The sequence below is a fragment of the Cynocephalus volans genome, chromosome 1, assembly GCF_027409185.1.
Source record: "Cynocephalus volans isolate mCynVol1 chromosome 1, mCynVol1.pri, whole genome shotgun sequence".
NCBI classification, from domain to species: domain Eukaryota; kingdom Metazoa; phylum Chordata; class Mammalia; order Dermoptera; family Cynocephalidae; genus Cynocephalus; species Cynocephalus volans.
The window spans coordinates 43,884,120-43,907,213 of record NC_084460.1 but is presented as its reverse complement, the minus strand read 5'-3'; the positions used below and the strand labels follow the sequence as shown (position 1 = coordinate 43,907,213).

General features: G+C 37.6%; 1 protein-coding gene across 1 annotated transcript in view; it reads right to left on the bottom strand.

Annotated features, from left to right (window-relative positions):
• CSE1L (chromosome segregation 1 like) overlaps positions 1 to 21,960 on the bottom strand; it is a 39,818-nt gene extending 17,858 nt beyond the window's left edge. Inside the window, exons 1-13 of the mRNA XM_063105103.1 lie at positions 21,831 to 21,960; positions 13,623 to 13,718; positions 10,363 to 10,505; positions 8,556 to 8,657; positions 8,339 to 8,484; positions 7,895 to 7,985; positions 6,388 to 6,495; positions 4,908 to 5,000; positions 2,739 to 2,906; positions 2,507 to 2,636; positions 1,209 to 1,274; positions 559 to 761; positions 47 to 131 (exon numbers count right to left, since the gene is read on the bottom strand). Of these exons, the coding sequence (XP_062961173.1) occupies positions 47 to 131; positions 559 to 761; positions 1,209 to 1,274; positions 2,507 to 2,636; positions 2,739 to 2,906; positions 4,908 to 5,000; positions 6,388 to 6,495; positions 7,895 to 7,985; positions 8,339 to 8,484; positions 8,556 to 8,657; positions 10,363 to 10,505; positions 13,623 to 13,707 (1,420 nt within the window). The 5' untranslated portion in view covers positions 13,708 to 13,718; positions 21,831 to 21,960. The remainder of the gene's footprint in view (positions 1 to 46; positions 132 to 558; positions 762 to 1,208; positions 1,275 to 2,506; positions 2,637 to 2,738; positions 2,907 to 4,907; positions 5,001 to 6,387; positions 6,496 to 7,894; positions 7,986 to 8,338; positions 8,485 to 8,555; positions 8,658 to 10,362; positions 10,506 to 13,622; positions 13,719 to 21,830) is intronic.
• Positions 21,961 to 23,094: the final 1,134 nt, after the last annotated feature.

The following is a 23,094-nucleotide window of genomic DNA, read 5'->3' as shown; positions in this document are numbered from 1 at the left end:
ATAGTGTTGTAAGTTGTATAAAAGAAAAAAATTTCACGAAACTCACCATTAGCTGATTTTAAGTCAGGGAGGATGTGATTCACAAAAAACTCTGTCAGGTTTACAAGTTCATTTGCTTGTGTAATTCCATGCTAAAAAGCAAATTTGTAACAGAGTAAAACAACATGAAAGAGCTGGATATAGCTACTACATTAGAAATTTAAGCAATTTTAGAAAACCATGGTAAAAAGGAGATGAACACTTCAAAACACAACCTCTTATCTATAAAACAAGGCTATCTTGATAGACAATAAAGCAACTCTCCTAAAGTAAAGAAAAGCTAAGTTTAAGTTTAGCATGTTTTATACACTGAGTCTCAGCTAGGGTAAACAAGCACGGAATCTGTTAATTTTTGATCCATAAGAAACTTAAGTACTTAATACATCATCATAAAGCTGTCTTTGTAGATTATATAATAAATTCTAATCAGAACTAATAGGTTATCTGGCAGAGTAGACTGTATTATAAGAGATGCATTCTTTCTTTTTGACTTCTGTGGGTACCACACTGAAGATTTACCTTCTGTGTTTGGGCTTTTGATGCCAAAGATGTCACGAGGTAAATGGCTGCATCTTTGTGTTTCCAGTTAACAGATGGATTTTTTGCATATTCCTGCAGCATGGAATTTACATAACCAGAGAAGATTCCCGTCACAGGTCCCTCAAAAAACTTGCATAATCCTCGCACCAGATCACAAGCAGCCCTGCGTCTAGTATCAATATCTATAAAAGCAAAAGGAAATATATCCTGGGAGAAAGAAACAACCACCAACCAACTGACCCAGTTATAAAAAAACAAATTGCCACCTGATAGCTATCAGCAACACAAACAATGAAAAGAACATTTTTCCCCCACAAGAAACACAAATGAGAACAAAAATCAAGAGGTCATAGAATTACGATAAACACTACAAAATATACATTAAAAAGACATCCCCATACTGGCAAAACAAAAAAGAAAGAGAAGACAAATGATTCAACTTTTGATACTTCCATGTTCTCATACAAGAGCTGATTTGTAAGATGTACAAGTTAAAAAAGAAAAACAGTTCTCAATGAAAGCCAGCTAAATGACACCCTTATCCTACCTCCCACTCCTCCCCATATTTACTAGAAAGAGAACCTTAAAACTGGTTTGCTAAGAGACTAACAGAGAACCAAAATACACACCAGATCCTTCCAAGTCTCTTCTTATGTATTCCTCAGAATTATCTTCAAATGCTTCTTCATCAGCAGCTACAAAGAGAGTTGGTATTTCAGGTAACCTCCCAAATGACATGACAAATCATTGTACTTTACAGCCGAGCATGCAGAGGAACATGTGGAACTGCCTTTACAGCAAAGCATTCTTGCCCATCAAATGTCCACTTCATATACTTTTAATCATCACCTACAGCAGCAAATGCCACCCTAAAAGGCTAAATATTAGGTAATTCACACAGCTGTAAAATAGGCTCAATTGGTCTAATGTGACAATGTTCCCAGAACTGGATTTCACCTCCAATTTTCAAAAGAAAGTGTTGGGGATCAATCTAGAAACGCTAACTTTTAATTTTGCCAGATAAAAACATTTTAAAAATCCCAAACAACACAATTATATCACCATTATGTCATAAAAGCAATTTAAATAACAAAGTAAGTAGGGCAAACAATATTGGAATAAAAAATCTGTCCTGTAAATATAGTATAAGAAAACACAGGAGGAGGGCTGGCCAGTTAGCTCACCTGGTTAGAGCATGGTGCTGGGAACACCAAAGTACAGCATTCAATCTATGTAAAGGACAGCCGGCAACCACAAAAATTTTTTTAATAAATAAGTAAAAACCAGAAAACACAAAAGGAAATAAAACCTCACACTATATTGTCTTTAATTTCCTCATTTTTTTTCCAGACTGATAATTTTAGAATCACTGATCCAATAAGGGCTTTGATATGATACACAGTCCCTTGTACCTTTACTACTTGCTCTTCACAACTGTTAAAAAGAGACACTTTCTATGCAAATGTAGGTTCTTAGGACCTTAAGTACAAACTAAGTGGGCTTCAACCCTGTATATAAGTTACCAATCACTTCTATTCTCAAGACAACTGTTTAAAAACAGCTATTTGCCTTGGTGAAGTACAAAATCAAACAAAACCAAATTTCCCCCCTAAATTGCAATCCTGGATGATTTACATTCTTCTCAATATAACTGGATTTTAAAAGTCTTATTCAATATTTCTATGAGAAAACCCCCATGGTATACAATAAAGCTCATTACAGCAACACTCATTTCACAGATGCCACATTTCTATCTTGGTTTAGAAAACAGGCAATATGACCTAAAAGAAATTTTATCTAGAAATAAAAAAATTTGACTACATATTTCACAAAAACCAACAGAAGACTTATTAAGTTTACACTAACATGCTTTTTGTAAAAACTGAGCTTTTACTCCCCTGAAAAAGACAGACTTTGCCATAATTACCTCTAAATTCCATGTTAGGCACAATAACCTTTTCACAGATACTTGTCAGTGTGTTCTGGTCTTCAAACAAATTCTTATAATGAGGTCTCTCACAAACTGAAGCCAGAAATTGAATTGCATTACTTACCAACTGGAATAAAACACAAAAATAATTTTTTAAAACCAAAACTGAACAGATTATTTCTTGGGATGGACAGGAACGGAATGTTATTTGTGTCCACCATCATCTTACCAAATCATATTTAACCTCTTGACCTGTTGTAACAAGTAAATTCCAGATGGCTGTGACAAAGCGAGGCAGGTACCGCTGAAATTCTTCATCATATTTTTGTGCATATAGTGCAGCATTATCACAAATTTGGGATTTTAAGAGCTCCAATAAGCCTGCTTCCTCTTCATCCTCACATAAGAGAAAAGAGAAAACTCAAACATACAAATATAATGCTACCAAAACTAAGAGGAATAACTGTAACTCCTGAACTAGATTCTTTAAAATTTAAATACAAATCAATTGTTGTAAACTATGTCTATGCCATCATCAATCTATTCACCAAGTCCTTCAAATAAAGAAAAGATAAAATACTTCTCATTTGTTAATCAGAGAGCAGCTCTCAAAAGTTTACAAGTTGAATAACGCCTTTTCTTCTGGTTGCTGACTCACAAAATATTTCCATACTAGAATGAAAATAGTATATTCCTATAGAAACCTGAAGGATAAAGATCATATCACATTTTCCTTTGTAACATGGCCAGTTGTACCATTTTGCTGCTTCCCAAAAGTTTTTTTTTTTTTGACCGGTAAGGGGATCGCAACCCTCTGTACGGTGTGTTGTCTGCACCACGCTCAGCCAGTGAGCGCACTGGCCATCCCTATATAGGATCTGAACCCGCGGCCTTGGTGCTACCAGCACCGCACTCTCCCAAGTGAGCCACGGGGCCGGCCCTCCCAAAAGTTTTATCATTGCAAACATATTAACATATATAACCCCCAAATAAGGTAATGGTATAGGATTCTTACAAATTATATTTTAGTAATAAAGTATTAAACAACAGGGGCCAGCAAACTATAGTCTGCACACTACATCCAGCCTGCTGCCTATTTTTGTTAAAACACAACCACGCCCATTTGTTTTTCATTTATATAATTTACAGTACTATCTATGACTGTTTTCACATTACAACTGCAGAATAGTTGTAACACAGACTGAATAGCCCGCAAACTTGAACATATTTACAACCTAGTCCTGTACAGAAAAAGTTTGCCAGCCATAATCTAAATCATGATAGTGATTTATATAACAATTGATATTATAATCGCAAATCACAAATACCTTTTGAGCTGTCCTATGTGCCAAAGTTTTTGAATTTAGAAGAGACAAAAAGAACTCCTTTATGGCTGGTTCCTCAAGGAATAAATATAAGGCATGTTACACAGAGAGATGACACAAGGCAGTACATGGTTAACTGGGCAAACAGCTCTCTGTAAGAATCCCATGTGAAAAATGCCGTGGCACACTCAGGAGAGTGCGGCGCTGGGAGCCCAGGGACGCTCCTGCTGCGGGTTCGGATCCTATATAGGAATGGCCGGTGCACTCACTGGCTGAGTACCGGTCACGAAAAAGACCAAAAAAAAAAAAAAAAAAAAAGGACTTAAGCACGAAAGCACTGTTTTCTAAAGGAGTGTTTTTTTTCCTGGTGGACTAAAACAATTATTTTATGATAGCCACATCTTCTCTTGTTTCTTTTCACTTCATCAAGCTCTTGCGACAAAATCTGTCATACAACCATAGTAATGATTCCCTTTTTTTTACCCCATTCTCAAAACCTGACTGAATCACCAATTCTAATTTTTCTTTGATCTGGTATTGAAGTAATCTTAATATTTTATCTTATGGTTTTTGTTTCTTGGGGGAAAAGATCACAAATTTATTAATAAGCAAATGAACGGCCCAGAAATAGTGCTATTATGTTGAAAAGCATATATTACAAAATCCAGATAGAAAACTTTATATATTACAAAAGTTTACCATTTTCCCCAAACTGTGGATGATTTTTTAAAAAGAGGCTATCATTACAGAAGTTTAAGTTTTCTTAGTATTTTCAATAAAAAATAATTTTTTTACTTCATAAAATGTTCACAATGTGAATACTTTAAAGCCTTACTTTCAATAATGCAATGGAATAGCCTTATCTGTATACTGTGACTTAAGCCAGGTCCACAATAACAATAATTCTGTATACTACACAAAACCAAATATGGAACATCCAACAGAATCAAATATTACTTGCATTCTTGAAATTTTATCTATCAGCAATGCAAGAGTAAATAGGCTTTCAGAGGTTACCCAAATTATTTTTAATAAAGAAAAAGGCTATTCAGGCAACACTTGTATATGCTTACATCAGTTTGTAGAAGCTTATTATCCAATGTCAAGAGAGTATGAAAATTGTTCATCCAAGTCTCCATATTATCTTCAAAAAATTCAGGAAGATCCTAAAGAATAAACACCAACTTGAGACTTTTGATTAAAATAAACAAGTAAGTTACCACGCCAAACATTTTGCACAAGCCTATATGCTCAAGTCCAAACTTCTAAGTCTGAGCATTACCTATTCTGACAGCTGAATAAAGTCATTCTGACTTCTGCCTATGTTCGTTATGTTTTCACCACAAATGTTGCTACCTCTAGTTCCTGTCCCAATCTACTTATTCCTTTAAGGTCCAGCTAAGACTATATGAACCATTTCCTCACAAAGCTCAGTGCTTACCAATACATCCCCTTTCCTTCCTGATACTTGCACTCTTTGTAAGATGACCACCAATTCAGACTCAGACTTACTGTCTTAGGCAATTACTGATTTCCTGTAGCACAGTACTGCATTCCTAATGAGGGATAAGTCCCCAAAGAGTAAAGATTATGCCTCTTTCTTCTGGTCTCCCTGGCCATGCCTGACAAGTTATCAAAAGCTTCATTTTACCTGACTTTGCAGAAATAGAATTAAAAAAAAAGGTGTAAGCAAAAAGAATAGTCATTTAAATAAGAAGTTTTCAAACTGCTATCCAAATGAACAGTGATGTGGTACATGTCATTTGGGGCTGTTCATCTCTTATCCTACCCAAGAGAACCCAGTTTCCTTTTGGGGAATGCTTTCCGCACCACTGTGAGTATAGTCATATTGTAACGGTAAGTCCATGTACTGACTATGAACAATGAAAAGACCAGATCCTTCCCCTTCCATCTCAGTGTAGCAAAGCAGTACCAATAAACACTCCTTTCTTAGTCCCAGAGCTCTGAATCATAAATGACTCAAGAAAGAATTATTGGAGGCCATTATCTCAGTAGCAACAGGGTGACCAGGCACTTCCTGCTGTAACACTGTGGCTGTGTTTCCTCTGAAATACCACTGGTTACCGCTTTCAAAGCCTGGTACTTCAGCCTTCTGTCTCTCTCATATGCTTCCAGCCCTTTTGTATAAGCTGGCCAGAAACCTCTAACCAAAATGTGGCTCCTCCAATGTTAATACCCATAAATGAGCAAATAAATGAGCCTAATAAATCTGATTTCTCAATGCTTTCAATTAAATTGTGTAGAGGATGACTTTCCAAAAAAAGTCACGTGACTTTGGACGTGGGATTTCCCTAACAGACGGAATAGAAGAGAATGCTATTTTTACCCCATGAAACATCCATTAGCTTATCCAGAAACTACTATAAAATAGAACACTATGGATAAAGTGGACAAAGAATAAGGTGAGTCAAAAAAACCCCATTCTCTTCTTTCAGAAAATCAGTGCTGGCAAAGAAGTCTTTATCAAGTAGAAAACTGTATATTTAACCTCAAAGAATAAGAAGCAAAAGCAAGAAATCAAATGAAACTTACCTGAAAGTTTAAACTATAGAACAATTTTGAGATAAGGATCAGGGAAGAAAAAAGAATCCTCAGGGCAGAGGCATCATTTGCATGGGTACTGCACAGTTCAATAGTGGCCTTAGAAAGGAATTAAGGAATACGGTTTTAGTGTATCGTAAACCTAGCATGATGATCTTAGTGAAACAGCCTTGTACTATGCTAAGACTACTCATGTTTCTCTTCCAAAATTTGGCTTTTAAATAGTAGTATGCAGTCATTTAGGTTGTTCCCAATTGTTCATTATTCTAACTGCAATAAACAGGTTTATCTACAAAACTTTGTGTACACTTCTAATTTTCAGTCTGAGATTCTAGAAGTGTATTCAAGGCAGCATAGTACACTGCGTGCACAGGTTTTGGAAGCCAGACATGCCTGTACACAACCCAGACTGTTACTCATAAGGAGCATTACTTTGAGAAATTAAGTTATGTTATTCTGAACCCTAATCTCTTTATTGTTAATATAAATTACATTATGGGAATAATGCCTACCTCAAATAGAGAGGATGATCAGTTAAATGAGAAAATACACAGAAGGTCCTAGTAATTTATGCACACCTGTTATGTAAAACACACTCAACAAATGTTACTCCCTATAATCCTAGAGTTAGGAAATACAAATATTAAGGTTTTCTTAATGAGATGCCAAATTCGAGAAAGTTAGTAACATTTATAATCCAATGGAAAGGACACCAGAGTGTCCATTTCAGTGTCCTCTGGTTAAGACATTTAACATCATTAAATAAAAAAATTAAGGAAAAAAAAAGGGCAAACCAATAGATAGAAAAAAGTCATCTTATTTTGTCTAATTTAATTTTTAAAGTAAAAACATACCATCAGTAAGATATCCTAACCATAAAAAGCCCTGTGCCCTGTGCACACTGTACATTTTATTACTGAGTATCATAAAAACTTCCCTTTTGAAAATAAGAAATGAACAGCTTTTCTGGGGTCAGCAAAACTAGGTTTGAGGCCAGGCTCTCTTTTTTATTAACTGTGTGATATGAATCCTCTTTCCTTATCTCAAAAAAAGGGCTAACAATACATTTCTTTCAATCTTATAAGATTCTCACAAAGACCAAGAATAAGAACATATTTAGGAAGAAATCCTGTGCACTGTAAAATGATGTACAAATTAAACCCCATACACAGTTAAATCAAAATGTGGATTTCTTCTTTAGAGACACACATTTGAATACTTGGGTGAAATGATTTGATGCCTAGGATTTGCCTTTTAATATTCCTACAAAAGTAGGGGAACAGATCAAAAAAAGAACATAACGTTGGTACTGTTAAACTTATATAATAATAGATGGGAATTCATTATACCATGTAATCTATTTTTGTGTAAGTTTGAAATTTTTCAAAAGAAATTCTGCTCTAATCATTACCTATCAAATAAGCTTTCAAAGCATTCTCTTAAAATTTATACAAATATTTAAGCAATTTAAAAATATTACCAAGATGTTATTCCATACCTTAAATAGATTAGTTAAAGGCAAAGCAAAGGCATCCAACACAAGTTTTATTTCAGTCCATAACTCGTTTGACTTAAATTCATGACGATATCTAGAAAATTAAGGTAAAATAGTAAATTTACAAGTTTTTGTTTACTCACTTTAGGTCTTCAAGGATAGATGCTGATTAGATGGCTTTCTGAAATTCAAAGGGAATTCTTGCTTTTCTTTCTAAAGGAATCAAGCAGTTTATCAAGACTAGGTATTTCACAGGTAATGTAGGGCAATATAAAATAAACATCCTACTTGCAAAGAAACAAACAATAGTGAATTGAGAGGCTTATGCTCTTATTCTAGGATGATCATATTCAAAGGAATGACAATGGTCACAAAAATATATCTATTTACACAAGCAAATATAATTTTAAAAAAATATTTTAAAAATATGAATTTGTATATTAATACCTTTTAAATAATGAATGTGCTGTACGAAGGACTCCATTAATAACATGGAAATCTCCACTCTGAAAGCGATTCACCATTTCTGTCAACAAGTCAGGCCATTTCTGAGGGAAATCTTCTCTGCCAATAATGCTAATAGCATCACTTAACTGGGGAAGGAAAGGATTAATTAGAAGAGAGCCTTATAAAGGAGCCTATCTAAAAAGAAAGGCTACATTACCTGCTTCTGAATTTGCTCTGGGCTGCTAAGCATCAAGTGCACTATGTTGGCTTTAATGGCTACTCGATCAGCTTCACAAATTTTGTTTGGTTCATCTTCAACCTTCAAAGCAAAATATCAATGAGCCAATAATATAAAATCCATATTGATGTCCATATTGGTTTGTATATAAAACAGAACTACTTTTTATTTTCTCGTTTTCTAAGAAAAAACATAGGCTTTCCCTAAGTTTCCCTCTACAGATTTCTCTCATAGATTCCTTCAATAATCTGATGGAAATGTGAACTCTTTTCCCAGAAAAATGTTCATTCCCTCCCTAATGCAAATATTTTACACACAAATTAATGAACTTCTGACTTCCTGATGCCAACTAAGAATTACAGTTCTATGGGGGGTCTTCAAAAAGTTCGTGGAAAGATTCATATTATCTTTTTTGGCAGCTGGCTGTCTTGGGGATCCAAACCCTTAACCCTGGTGTTATCAACACTTGTATTTTAATTGTTTCTCCATGAACTTTTTGAAGTACTCTCGTATATATAAACTAGTCAGAACATGTAGTTAAAATCTTTATGGATACATGCTAATCAGAATAGTAGTAGTTAAAATATTTATAGATACATGCTTCTTAATCCATATTCTTCTTCAAAAGTTTCGATTTAACTCTCACCTTAAATCAAAGGTCTTTTCTACAAAAACTTGACTGTTACTGGTTAGAATACATCCTGGACAATCATCCAAAGAGGTTCTGGAAGTCTCACTAGTTTTACAAATCAAGATAGAGGGAGAGCTAGCATGCCTACAAGTAGAGGGATGAACTTTTAAGCATCCTGAAATTTACCAAGTCATTTCTTCACCACATGTGGTAACACTCTACTAATTATAGAAGCTTAAAGACAATTATTCACTGTTTTTTTTTTAAGCACTTTTATGGAATGAGGATAAAAGCAAGATTCTAAATAAATGAGCAGGTTTAAAGTTGACTTTTTAAAAAACTAACCATTTTTGTCAACCTTAATACTTTCTACAGCATCATTACTGCTATCACTACAAAACAATTCTCCTTTTTTCTTTATCATGAGTCAGGGTTTCTCAGCCTCAGCAAATAGCATTATTGCTATTGTGGATCAAATAATTCTTTGTTGTGGAAGGCTATCGTGTGCACTGCAGAATGGATAGCAGCATCCCTGGCCTCTACCCACTAGATGCCAGTAGAAACCCCCTCACCTATGATGTCTCCAAATATTGCCAAATGTTTCCCAGTGGGCCAAATTGCCCCTAATTGAGAACCACTCTCCTTAAAGTAGGGGAAATGCCTGTTTCTTAATATATGATTTTACACTAGTCATTAAACTTGTAGCACAATAGAATTCCTCTTAAAATCAGAATATACTTCCATATCCCACAAGACATTGGGCAAAATCCCAGATCAAAAATTTCAAATCTAAATTATTTTCCTTTCTCCAATGTTATATATAATGTGATTTTTTCAACTTTAAATTTCCCAGTCCACAACAGAAATTACTTCAATTATTCATTTAGACTGTCTTCCCACACAATGTGTCTTCACTAGTCAGTGAGCTAGAGTTAACCAAAAAAAGAAATAAATTAAAACCAAGACACACACTTTCTAGCAACCTGAGTTATGAAGTTGAAGGAATTTATGAATTCAAATGAAATAACAGGGGCTTTGGAAAAGGGTCCTGTTTAAATTTTATCTTTAATCTATGTCTGAATCTTTTAAGAGCACTGTTTATATAAATCTTATAAATATACATGGTATTAAATTATGTATTCATGAAATACTTACAATTCTCCAGTTCCTTTTAATATAGTTTTTGAACGTTACTGAAGCACACACTTTGATAACATTATCCTGGGACTTCTCCAGTAATGTTAAAAGCAACAGTGGGTAATTCTGATTTCCTTCTACAGATTCGAGAAATTTCTCAGCTGTAAAAAAATTTTCACATTAGAAAATTTTTATTATAATCAAATTCTTTCCACCTTATATGTATGAATGAACTATGTATATCTTTGACCGAAGGACCAAAAAGCCAAAGATTAGGATATTTCCTGTTAGGGAACACATCATGGGTCTACAGGGCTTCATTTTTCTTATTTATTAAATGGATTATATATAATGTTATATTAAATTTACATAATGCTTCAGTTTTCAATTATTACCGACTCGAGATCACCCCATCTGAAGGATAAGCTGCTTCCCAGAGAGATTAAATGACTTTATGGCAAAAGTCATATACTCTTGTCTTGTTCCAGAAAGGATTATAATTAGTACTATTACTAGTAATATTTTTTTATAGGACTGTGATGAACATTAAGTGAGTTTATTCATGCTAATATATATTATTAACCATATAGGCCCAATACTTTACTTACACAAATTATTTCATTAAGCTGTCACTATTACCCAGAAAGGTAGGTAGTATTATCCTCATTTTAAAGACATGGACACTGAAGTTAAGTAACTTGTCCAAGATCACACAGCTAGAAGCTTTCATCACTGAAAAAGTTTTAGTCCAGTCCTTACCATACCAGCCCTAAGCTTTCTTCTTTAACTAAAAATTTCTGAATACTGGGCCAGCCCGTGGCTCACTCGGGAGAGTGCGGTGCTGATAACACCAAGGCCATGGGTTCGGATCCTATATAGGGATGGCCGGTTCACTCACTGGCTGAGCGTGGTGCTGAGAACACCAAGCCAAGGGTTAAGATCCCCTTACCGGACATCTTTTAAGAAAGAAAGAAAAAAAAAAAAAATCTGAATACCAGCAATGAATTTACACAAAGATTTTACCCACATATTTTCAAACCATTTACATTCCTGGGATAAATTTCCTAAGTTTACTAATCACACAGTGAAGGTGGTATACTATTTCTTTTATTTTACCTATCTTAAGTTTCATAAAGCAACACCCATTCCAAGATTCCAATATTTTTTGAAAAGGTCTACTGTTAGCATCTTTTTTTTTTTGGTGGTTAGCTGGTATGGGAATTCAAACCCTTTTCCTTGCTGTTACAACACTGCACTCTAACCAACTGAGCCTAACTGTCCAGTCCAGCATTGTTTACTTTTTAGAATTTAATAATATAATTTATACCTTCCCTCTTTCTGGATTGAGTTCCAAGAGTTTATTTATTTAATTTTTTATTATTTTTATTTTTTTATTATTTTTTTTTTTTAAAAGATGACCGGTAAGGGGATCTTAACCCTTGACTTGGTGTTGTGAGCACCACGCTCAGCCAGTGAGCGAACCGGCCATCCGTATATGGGATCCGAACCCAAGGCCTTGCTGTTCTCAGCACCGTACTCTCCCGAGTGAGCCACGGGCCGGCCCGAGTTCCAAGAGTTTAACTGACATCCTCAAACCCTCTCCCTTCTTGAAGAGAATCGTTGAATTGAAAAATGTTTTTCAGTGTGGGACATATGACGTTTTTTATGAGTACAGTAGACTTTTGTTGTTTCCTTCTAGGTGGTATTCAGCATTTCACACAGGGCAACACACTGTATCCATGACTTGAGGAAAAGCCCATAGGAGTATAAATTGCCAGGTCTCTTTCCCAAATTGTAATCAATATCCTTGAAGCAATCTGCCCATGAGTTTAAGTCTATTCCTTTCTGTGTTCATTTCCTTCAACTTACAGAATATTCATACTGACATGTTTATGCATACTCCAGGAGCCTCAAAAAGTCTTCCAATTGGTCCACACCAGTGTCATACCTCAATAATCAAGGAAGCGCAGCAGTATCTGTAAGCTGGGATCCACTACACCACTACACTTTTCCATCTCCACATCACTTTATAAAGATGTTGAGTCAGTCTAGTACCAATCCCTGAGAAATGCTGTATTCATAACTCTTCCTAGAATCACCAGTTTACTTCTACACTCTGTCCTAAATTCATAAAGCAACAGCACCATCACCTGACAAAGATGCATTAAAAATAACTTTTAATAGCCAATGTTGGCAAAGGCTTTCTGGGAAAGTCTAAGAAGATTAGAGTCATTAACTTCCCTTTGCCTAGGAACACATTACTCCTTTAAGCACTAATGGGAAAATCAACTTTTCCTCTCAGAAATCACAGACTTTTCTAGAATAGGATGGATACACTAACATGTTTATGATTCTATTTATTACATATAATGTAGACTATAACATGCACATTCATAGGTGTTTTCAATGGTCCTCTTCCAAAACCCTCTACACGAGCATGCACATTAGTAAATTGGTTAATATGGCTTACATGAAGAATACCAACTGATTGCTCACAAGACATACCTGGCCCCCAGAAGTAGTTTGATTTGCACTGCACTTCAAAATTTTTGGAAGTTAGTTGCCATCATTTAAAAATGAAGACATTTCATATAAATATCATTATTTTTCCAAAGTTGGAAATCTGATCTGTAAAACTGGTTTGAATCCCAATAATTCCTTAACAATATTTGCCCCCGAACTGCAGCATGTATTCACATAATATTACCAGGCCCCACTTGGCCTGCCTCTCTCATTTACCTTCACATCTGACTCCCATGAGCATCTGAGTTTGAAATTCTAAACTTATACTAAGTTTCTAATGGAAATTGGTCAAATTCAGGAGGGAAAAAAAAAAAAAAGAAACTCTAGATATTAAAATATATTAATTAAATAAAATCCAACAGGAGGATTAAGAAACAGTATCTGATTACTTGGTTTCTTCCCTTAATCACTTTTTAGGCAATTACTCTTATCTCTATGCCCTAATTACCATATTTCTAAAATAGGCCAGTTTTAACTGAGGGATTTTCAGAAAGGTCAAGGAACAAAGCATATCAAACATATCAATACTTTTTATCCCTAAACTAGTACTTTTTATCCCCCATGCCAAATAAAAGCTATTTTACTCAAAAAACAAAGAACGCACCATGTTATAGCAGGTGTAAGCAGCCGACCACATACTATAAACTATGCAGGAAAATCCAAGTGTAAATTTTTTTTTTAAGTTTACAAATAGGAACTCCTGTATTGCCCAGCCAAAAAAAAGTCAACCAAAAGACAACGTTTATTCTCTTTACCTGGGCGTCTGATGGCAGGATCAGGGTCAAGGGTTTTCTTTAAATATTCTGTTAGTGTTTGCAAATTTGCATCGCTGAGCTCCATTGCTGTAGAATCTAAAATAAAAAATGGGGTTTAGGTAATTGGTCACTTGGGGACACACTGATTTACATAAAAGAATCATTTTGTATTATGAGTCTTCCGTTCTCTGAAAGTCATCATTTGTCATATTTTTGATATGGGCTATAAGACCAACTCTTAAAAAAAGAATAAATTCCTTTGTGTATAACATGCAATCACAGGTACTCACTACAAACTGTGTGCTGAGAATTTGCATCTTGGGAGATAATTCTGAAGTTTAGAAGATGAAAGCTGTGATTATGATTTTAAAAGTTTTCTTATTTAAAGCTTAAACGAAACTAAATCAGAGAATACACTTATGACTGACCAAAAAATTTCACATCTAACATCAAATTTCAATTTTAAGCTAAATAGTCTTTGTAGTTATAACTGGTATATACGCTAAGAAACACACAGTTCAAGAGATTTATTGTACAACATGGTGACTACAGTTAATTGCAATGTATTGTATACTTGAAAATTGCTAATAAAGTAGATTTTAAGTGTTCTCACCACAAAAAATAAGTATGTGAGGTAATGCATATGTTAATTAACTTGATTTAGCAATTCTACATGGTGTATATATTTTAAAACATCATATTGTACATCATAAATATATACAATTTTGTCAATAAAAAAAGAAAAAATACACATATAAAAGAAACAGTACACACATACAGATTATAAGTGTCATGTGTGCAGGTTCTTTATTACCAATGGACCAAAAATCTTGGCTACATCATCAATAAAGGCTTATAGTCTCTGAGTTCTTGGTGACTGATAAAATCAAGTGCAAATTGATGGAACTTTTGGGGATGACAGTGTTCTAAAGTTGGACTGTGATGATGCACAATTGTATAAATTTATGAAAACTCAAACAGTACAGTTAAAATGGATGAATCTTATGGTATGTAAATTATACCTAAATAAAGCTATTTCAAAAAAACCCTCACTTCTGCTTAGATCCCATTAGGCAGCTGTCAGACACACAGCCACAGACAGTTGCAAGGGAATTGAGAAAATGTACCCTTTTCAGGGAAACCTGAACCAAATTAACCTGAGGATTCTATGATAAAGAAAAAAAATTAAGTACATAATTTTTACAAAATGTAATAAAACTAAGTGGAAAAGGGGTCAAGGATACTGACTTAAGTTATGTTAAAAAAAATTATATGCATCCAAATGTATAGAAAAAAAATTAAAAATATTCCAAAATGTAAATAAACAGTTGTAACATCTAGGTGATAGATACAGGAAATTTTTATTCTTTTCATATTTTTCTAATACTCTACAATTACCCATATGTATTACATTTATAGTCAGAAAGTTTTAAAATTTTGTTGTTTTTAAAATGTCTATGACAAAAGATAATCAAGTTCCCGCCCCCAAAGGAGCTTCCATATCAATTGGGAAGACAAAACACAACTGAAAAGCCAAGTACAGGCCTGCAGTCTTGAAATCCAAAAATCAACAAGCTGAAAGGTTTTTACCAAGTGCGCCACGGGCTCAGCCCCTGAGCTGAAAGGTTTTTAAAACAAGTTTGTGGCAAACTCATTTGGCAGCAGAACATGGCCTGAATTGTCTAAGGCTACAAATAAAGTTTTTATTTATCTCACTTAGTACATAAATTTGTTTTCATAAAGAAATAAATGTGGTTGATTACAAGGCTACCCCTAGGCCACACTGGGATGTTGCATAATCCACAGCATTTGCATCTAAAAAAATTTCTGAATTCTGAAACACATTCGTCCCTTAGAGTGGGTGTCCAAATGAATCACACAGACAGCCAGGAGGTTAAGAGAGTCACTGTGGTATGCAGCCATCCAAGATTTCCCAGAGGCTAAGTCTCATGAACTGAATCTTGAAGAATATATAGAGTTGGATAGGCCAAAAGTACAATGAGGACCCATCTCACAAAGGAAATAGTGTGAGCAAACTAACAGATGGGAAGAGGGGAATAGTATATATGGAGACTAAGATTAGATCATATAAGGTTCCTCAGTACCTGGCTGAAGAGTTTCATGATTTAATGAACAACAGGAAGCTACTGAAGGTTTTTTGAAGTGGGTAAAAATTTAATGAAAGTTGGGCCAGCCTGTGGCTCACTGGGGAGAGTGTGGTGCTGATAACACCAAGGCTGTGGGTTTGGATCCCTCTATAGGGATGGCTGTTTAGCTCACCTGGGAGAGCGTGGTGCTGACAACACCAAGTCAAGGGTTAAGATCCCCTTACCGGTCAACTTTATAGAGGAAAAAAAAAAAAAAAAAATTTAATGAAAGTGGAATATAGGAACTTTGGGCTAGTTATGGTTTATAGAATGCAGGTGAAGACAAAGAGAATAGAAATATTGGGATATTTTTTTCTTAAATGGGGGGAGTAGTCACATGTATGAACCAGGTACACAGTGCTAGATGTTTTATATGATTTATATATTTCATGTGACCATTTTATGTACATGGAAGGGGAATCAGAAAACTAACTTGCCCCCAAGTCATACATAGTTAATAAATAAAGATCAAATTCAAATCAGTTTGTCTCCATAAGTCTACCCAAGGCTGCTTCTCTGGTGGCAATAATGGGAGGACTGAACTAGGATGGAAGCACTCAAAACACAACAGAAAGGCTGATGTGAAATGAGGGCAGCCAGAGAACTCGGGAGAGGAAGTAATGGTCAAAGAGGACTCTGAGGGCCGGGCCCGTGGCGCACTCGGGAGAGTGCGGCGCTGGGAGCGCAGCGACGCTCCCGCCGTGGGTTCGGATCCTATATAGGAATGGCCAGTGCACTCACTGGCTGAGTGCCGGTCACGAAAAAGACAAAAAAAAAAAAAAAAAGAGGACTCTGAGATTTTGAAAAGTACTGATCCAAAGGATGAGAAAACTGTAACCCTTCATATCAATACTGGTAAAAAAAAAAAAAAAAAAAAAAAAAAAAAAAAAAAAAAAAAAAAACTAGAAAGATAAGAAAAGGGCTATAGCTAATGCTGTGTTTATGCAGGGTAGACCTCAGCAGCCAGAAATCACGACCTTCTAAAAAGAACTATCTGTTTGAAACTATCTGCAGTCCTCTCTAATTAGAAAATGTTTTTATCAGAAGGGAAGCCAATATTCTGAGTGATTTAGTAGATTTTACCACCTATCTATTCACCCCTTTTGACTCAGGGCATACCACTCACTCTACAGGTGTGAACATCAAGTCCCACTCCTCCACACACACTTTGGAGGCTACCCTTTCTGGTTTTATATATCCAAATGTTTGGATAATGCTACACATTATAACCTGCCCCACTTTGGAGAGTCAAAATATAAGCACTTTAATGGCTTCAGGAACTTGTAGAGTAAGATACCAATTTACATTGTTTAATCCAGTTCCCCCACATTATACTTGGCCACAGAACCCCTTTTCTATGGAAAACACTTTGAAAAGCAATGATTTTAGTCAATTCATTTTCCCATTCCTTTTTTCTGTGCTGAAATGCTGAATCTCTTATGAAATCATAAAAGTTTGCTTGCCAAGCAAAATCATTTACGCCAAGCAAAATCATTTACATCAGTGTATCTAAGCTTTTAAAAAAAAAACCTGGCCTTTTTTTTTGCCAAATGCAAATTTATTCTACCTTTGGGGATTTGTGTAAGGCAGCATGGTAGAAACAGGGGGTGGGGGGATGGGTTACAAAGAGTAACTGGATATATTTTATTGAGTTTTTTTAACATACTCCTCAGTAAATCTGCATTTCACTAACTTTCTTCATTATGTTCCTCTAGTACTTGTATATTTCTCAACCAAAATTTCTTAGATTCCTAATTATTTGTATTATAAATCCAAACTCCTTACCATGGCAAAGAGTTCTTGAAAACTGGCATCTTTCTAGCTCATCTTCTTTCTTCCTGGCTCTCGCTGTGTTCCAGCCACAAAAGCTGCCTTTCTGTTCCTCAAACTAGCCAAGGGAATTCTCCCTGAATATGATAATGCTCTTCCCCTAACTTGATAGTGGGCACCATTCAGCTTTCAGCCTACTGTCAACTCCTCAAAAGGGCCTTCCATGACTACCATCTACCTCATCCCCACTTTTCTGTGTTAACAGCAATTACCCCCACTTGAAATTATCTTTGACTTATTTGTTGCCCCTTGCATAAGCTTCTGGGGACAGGAACTTTGTTTTTTTATACAGGACCTTCAACATTGCCGGGCATGTAGCAGACATTCAGTAAGCCCTCGTTGCATGATGAGTTAGTATCAGTCACCCAGCTAAAACATGAGTTCTCAGTCAGGACTGGAGACTATTCTTTGGGGATCAATTATTAGTAACTGCAACATATCGTAGGAACTCTGTTACATCTGTCAGATAAACAAATGACCAACTTGTCTGACATAATTATTTCTATTCATTCAAAACTGCTTCAAGAAAGAAGTGAATTTTGAGATCTGTCCTTCACTACTGTTCACACAAGCCAGTGCTAATACTTTTGTTTTAGGGATTTGCACTTACCGTTTCCTCTGTCTGAACAGCTCTGCCCCTGAAAGCTACATGGCTCACTGCCCACTTCATTCAGGTCTCTTTTCAAACGTCACCTCCTTTCAGAGATGCCTTCCTGGACCATCCTGTCTAAAAGAGCACTCACCTCAGTCATTTTCCATCCTCTTACTCTACTCTGTTTTTCCAAGTAAATTTCATCAAGGCATATTAATTTGTTTTCTTACTTACTCTGCTTCTCCCTCTACTAGATCACAAACTCCATGAGAACAGGGACTTTGTGTTTTGTTCACTGCTATCTCTCTAGAGCCCTACAACAGTGATGGGCATCTACTGCACATCTGTTGCACTATTTAAAAAAACTAGATAGTCTTGATTGATTTTTCCATCAAAAGCATTAATCATTCTTCATATATATTCTAGTCAATTGACTGTGACCAAAAGAAAGAGGTGGAAACAACTGATTCTAAAACTGCATGATGGGATGAAATCTAAAGTGGCAAAGCTGAGGTGCTTAGGGTAGGTCTATTTTTAAGTTTAAAAAGAGTGGGGGGTTATATAAATATGCATACTACAATCCTTGCAAGTTAAAATACTGCACAGATTCTAGAATATTAATTATTTAAGGGACTAAATATTTGTCAACATATTTTTTATATCTCCTTAGTGATAAAGTCTAAAACCAAACTGCAAGCTTGGCCCTGATTTGCGAAAGTATGACAAATCAGAGTCTTAGAGAACATTCCACAGATATTCATGATATGAGGGTGGGCTGGCTGGTCAGCTCTGTTGGTTAGAGACAGTGTTGTAACACCAAGGTCAAGGGTTTGGATTCCTATATTAGCCAGCTGCAAAAAATCAAAAAACAAAAAAACAAAAATATTAGGGTACTTGTAAAAGTTCATGGAAAGATGCATATTATCTTTCAATTCTATTTTTTCACAAATTTTTTTGAAGTACCTCGTATGAGTGTATCAACAAGATCAAGATCTAATTATCTTATTTGATCACAGATGAACGTACTTTTTGACACTTTAAAATTAGCACTATTTAAATCTAAAAAGTATTAACTGATATAAAAAAAGACTCAAACCAAGGTCAAGGGTTTGGATCCCCTTACTGGCCAAAAAAAAAAGACTTGAACTGGAAATGGAAAATTCATTTCATCACCTATAAATGAGTGACACTTTACTTACTTTATAGAACCATCTTTGGAAATCCCTACCAAAAGACAATTAAAAATTAAAAAACCATGTATCACAATAAATCAATTATGATAGACTTACCTAAACTCCAAGTTCAAAGAAGAATTTGGAATTTAGATAAGTCTATCATAACTGACTAGACCTAAGTCTAGCCTCTTCCCACGGGCCCTCAGTTATAGATGAAGACTTCTGGAATAAAAACTTTGCTTTCCAAGTCTGTCTCACAGCCATCTGTGACATAAGCTGATCTAAGATGTGTGCTTTTTCCTTAGATATTTCCTCCACATTAGAGAATCACTCCTGAGGCCCTACATCTGGGGAGAGGGCAAGAGATCCAATGAATTAAAACTGCCTGGCACATTCACATCAAGGACATACCCCCAAACCTCAACCCACCCTCTGCTTTCTCATCACAGGAACACACCACTTAGAATCAAATCTAAACTCCTTACATTGCCTACAAGCCCTATATAATATGGTCCCTGGACACACCACCCTTCTTCACACAGCACTCTAGCAACCTGGATGTTCCTCAAATATCCCACTATTCCAAGCCTATTCCTGTCCTCGAGACTTTGCACTTCTATTACCTTTGCCTGTAATGTTCTACCCTTCACCTGTTCATAGCTGGTCTCTGCTCAAATGTCACCCCCTCAGAGACACCTTCTTTGCCTATCATATCATTCTGTCACTCATCACTATCTGAAATTATCTAATTCATTCATGTTCTTGTTCCTTTCACCCACAGACCTTGTCCAGTTTTGTTTCTTCACTTTATTCCCAGAGGTTAAGTGGATGCTCAATAAAGATATTAAATAAATAAGGAAATAAATTAATTCCAAAACTAGAGCGCTGCTATCAACACCCATCCAACCCCGTTTAGGAAATGGCTTCCCTCTGTCCCAGACCCAACTAGCAGAAATCAAAGTAACCAGAAGGGGAGAGAGAATTCCCTAGCAATGATGGAAAGAAGTGAAAGTATCCTAGAAGAGAAGAGGCCAGGTATATCAACAGCCTCAGAAATTATGCAAAAAATGGGGACACACGCTGATTATGGAGGACCAAGATGAGGAGAAAACAAGTACTGATGGAATCCAAGAGTAAAGGGTCCCCTTCTGAGCCTCCAAGGAAGAATAATACCTGTGCATCTACCATGTGGCAAGCACACGGATATACTCCTAGAAGTAAGCAAGACAGACAAGGTCCTTGCTCTCAAAGAGCTTACATCCTTGCTATTGAGAAAGACAATAAACTAAACAACAAGTAATTGTAGATAATGGTAATACTATGAAGTAAATAAAACTAGGCTTTGCTGATGGAGAGTTGAGGGAAAAAGTTCCTTACAGAGGATAGTCAAGGGAGGCCTAAAGTGAGGGAATATTGAAGGAGAAGGAGCCAGCTTTCCAAAGACGTGATGCTGGAAATTTCCAAGCAAACGAAAGGCAAGTGCAAGTGCTTTCAAGGTAGGAATGAGCCTGGAATGTTTAAGAAAAAGAAAGGTCCGGTAAGTATAGCTACAGTGGCTAAGAAAGAGAAAACAGATGGGTGGGAGAAGTGGACAACGGGCAGCTCAGGCAGGACCTTTGTAAACCACGTTAAATAACTTAGTGGGTCCTCAAAGCCACTTTACGAGGCAGATGACATTAGCCCCATTTTGCTGATAAAAAAAAATGCAGTGATTAGTCCTAAGTTACACTCCTAGGGAGATGCCAAATCTGGAATAAAGTCGATCTAATTCCAAAGCCCATGGTCCCAATCACCGCAGCACAGCTTTTCTCCCAAGAGGGGGGAACCCCATATCACTGGGTATTTATGATGTCCCAAGTGCATGGACTAGAAATTTAGCCCTCACAAACAACTCAGCAAAGTGAGATCACGATGCGCACTTTGCAGTCGGGGAGACTGGAGCACAGAGGACAGACAAGGGTGAGTTCAGGGGCCTCACCCGCGTCAGGGAGGAGTGGCGATCGCGCGGCGGCCGGCACCCCGCGCCAGAGCAGGCCTCGCCGCTGCACGCCCGGCTCACGCTGCGGCGGCCCGGAGCCCCGAGAACGGACGCGCGGGCGCAGCCAATGAGCAGCGGCCTTCGCGGGCGGTAGGGCGGCGGCGCAGCCAACCAGCGAGGCGCTGGAGGGGAAGGGGCGGGCACTCGGGGGGCTCGCGTTAGGCCGCGCCTCAGCGGCCCTCGCCCCTCACAGCAGGTTCAGGGGCAGCGGGCCTGAGCCGGGGATCTAGAACTTCGCGGGGTGCGGCGAGGCCCATCTGGGGAGGCGAAGACTCTGCCGGAGCGCGCCGCCCGAGGCACAGGCCCACATTCCGCCCTCGCCCAGAGGCGCGGTCCTTGCTTCCTAGCGTTTGGCAGCGCTTCATCCCTCCCTCAGCGGTGCTCCAAAAGCCACCCTATTAGGCCGTTGCACGCCCCGCGCCTCACCTCGTGGGGATAAGGAGACAGAAGAGGGAATCCCAGTTGCGGACTGTAGCCGGCACTACCCTCTGCTGCAGCCGCCGCTCTGCCTCACATTCAAACCCCGGCAAAATGGCGCGACGGCGAGGCTGCGTCCGGAGCGCATGCGCGAGTGGGGCAGTGGCGGGGGGCGGGGCCAGGAAAGCTGCGGCTCCACCCAGGCTCGAAGGGCCAATCGTGACCCCGCTCTGTTTCTCCGCTGACGTCACAAGTGACAATGCCCTTTGGTTCTGACCACTCCGACCCGTTCCGCAATCTCCGTTTTCCTGAAACGAACGCTGACGCAGTGGGTGGCTGCTGGATTTTATTTTGATGGCAGAACTTGGCACGTAGTAGGTCTTAAATAACTGTTGAACGAAGTGTCCAAAGTCATGTACATAGCGTCTCAGAACTTCTTACCCCCCATGAAGCTTTTATTTTAGAGGAAGAAACAATAAACAAATGAATAAGAATTCCAGATCTCGGGCCGAGCCCATGGCACACTCGGGAGAGTGCGGCGCTGGGAGTGCAGCGACGCTCCCGCCGCGGGTTCGGATCCTATATAGGACTGGCCGGTGCACTCACTGGCTGAGTGCCGGTCACAAGAAAAAAAAAAGACAAAATAAATAAACAAATAAATAAAACTAAAAAAAAAAAATTCCAGATCTCGGTAAGTGCTATCAGATGATAAAAGTGTATCAGGATGCTACAACAGGTACTGACTTGTAAGGTAAATGGGATGTTCAGGGAAGGCCTCTGAACGAGTGACAACGGACCTCAACTTCGGCCAGGGGACAGCTGTATGAAGGTCATCCTGGCAAACATTCTAGAAGGAGAGGATGGCAATAGCAAAGGCTCTGAGGCGGAAGTGAGCTAGGCTGGGGCTTAATGAAGTGGATAGTGGCAGGAGACGAAGTTAGAGAAGCCAGGTGATGTAGGGCTCATAAGCCAGTGTTTGGACTGTGTCTTAAGTGCATCCATTACAGGATAACCACTAAATTCATATTTTAAAAGGCCCACTGGTTGCTGTGTGGGGAACGGACTGGGGGGAAGAGCTTAAAGCAGTGGGCCAGTGAGGAGGCTGTGGGATGCATCCAGGGGAGTGATGTGATGGCCTGGACTGGGGTGAGTAGCAGTGCATATGGAGAGAAATGGACAGCTGCAAGATATATTTTAGAGATGGAGACCATAGGATCTTACGATACATTGAATGTAGGAAAGAGGAACCGATGGTGACTTACCAAAACCCCAA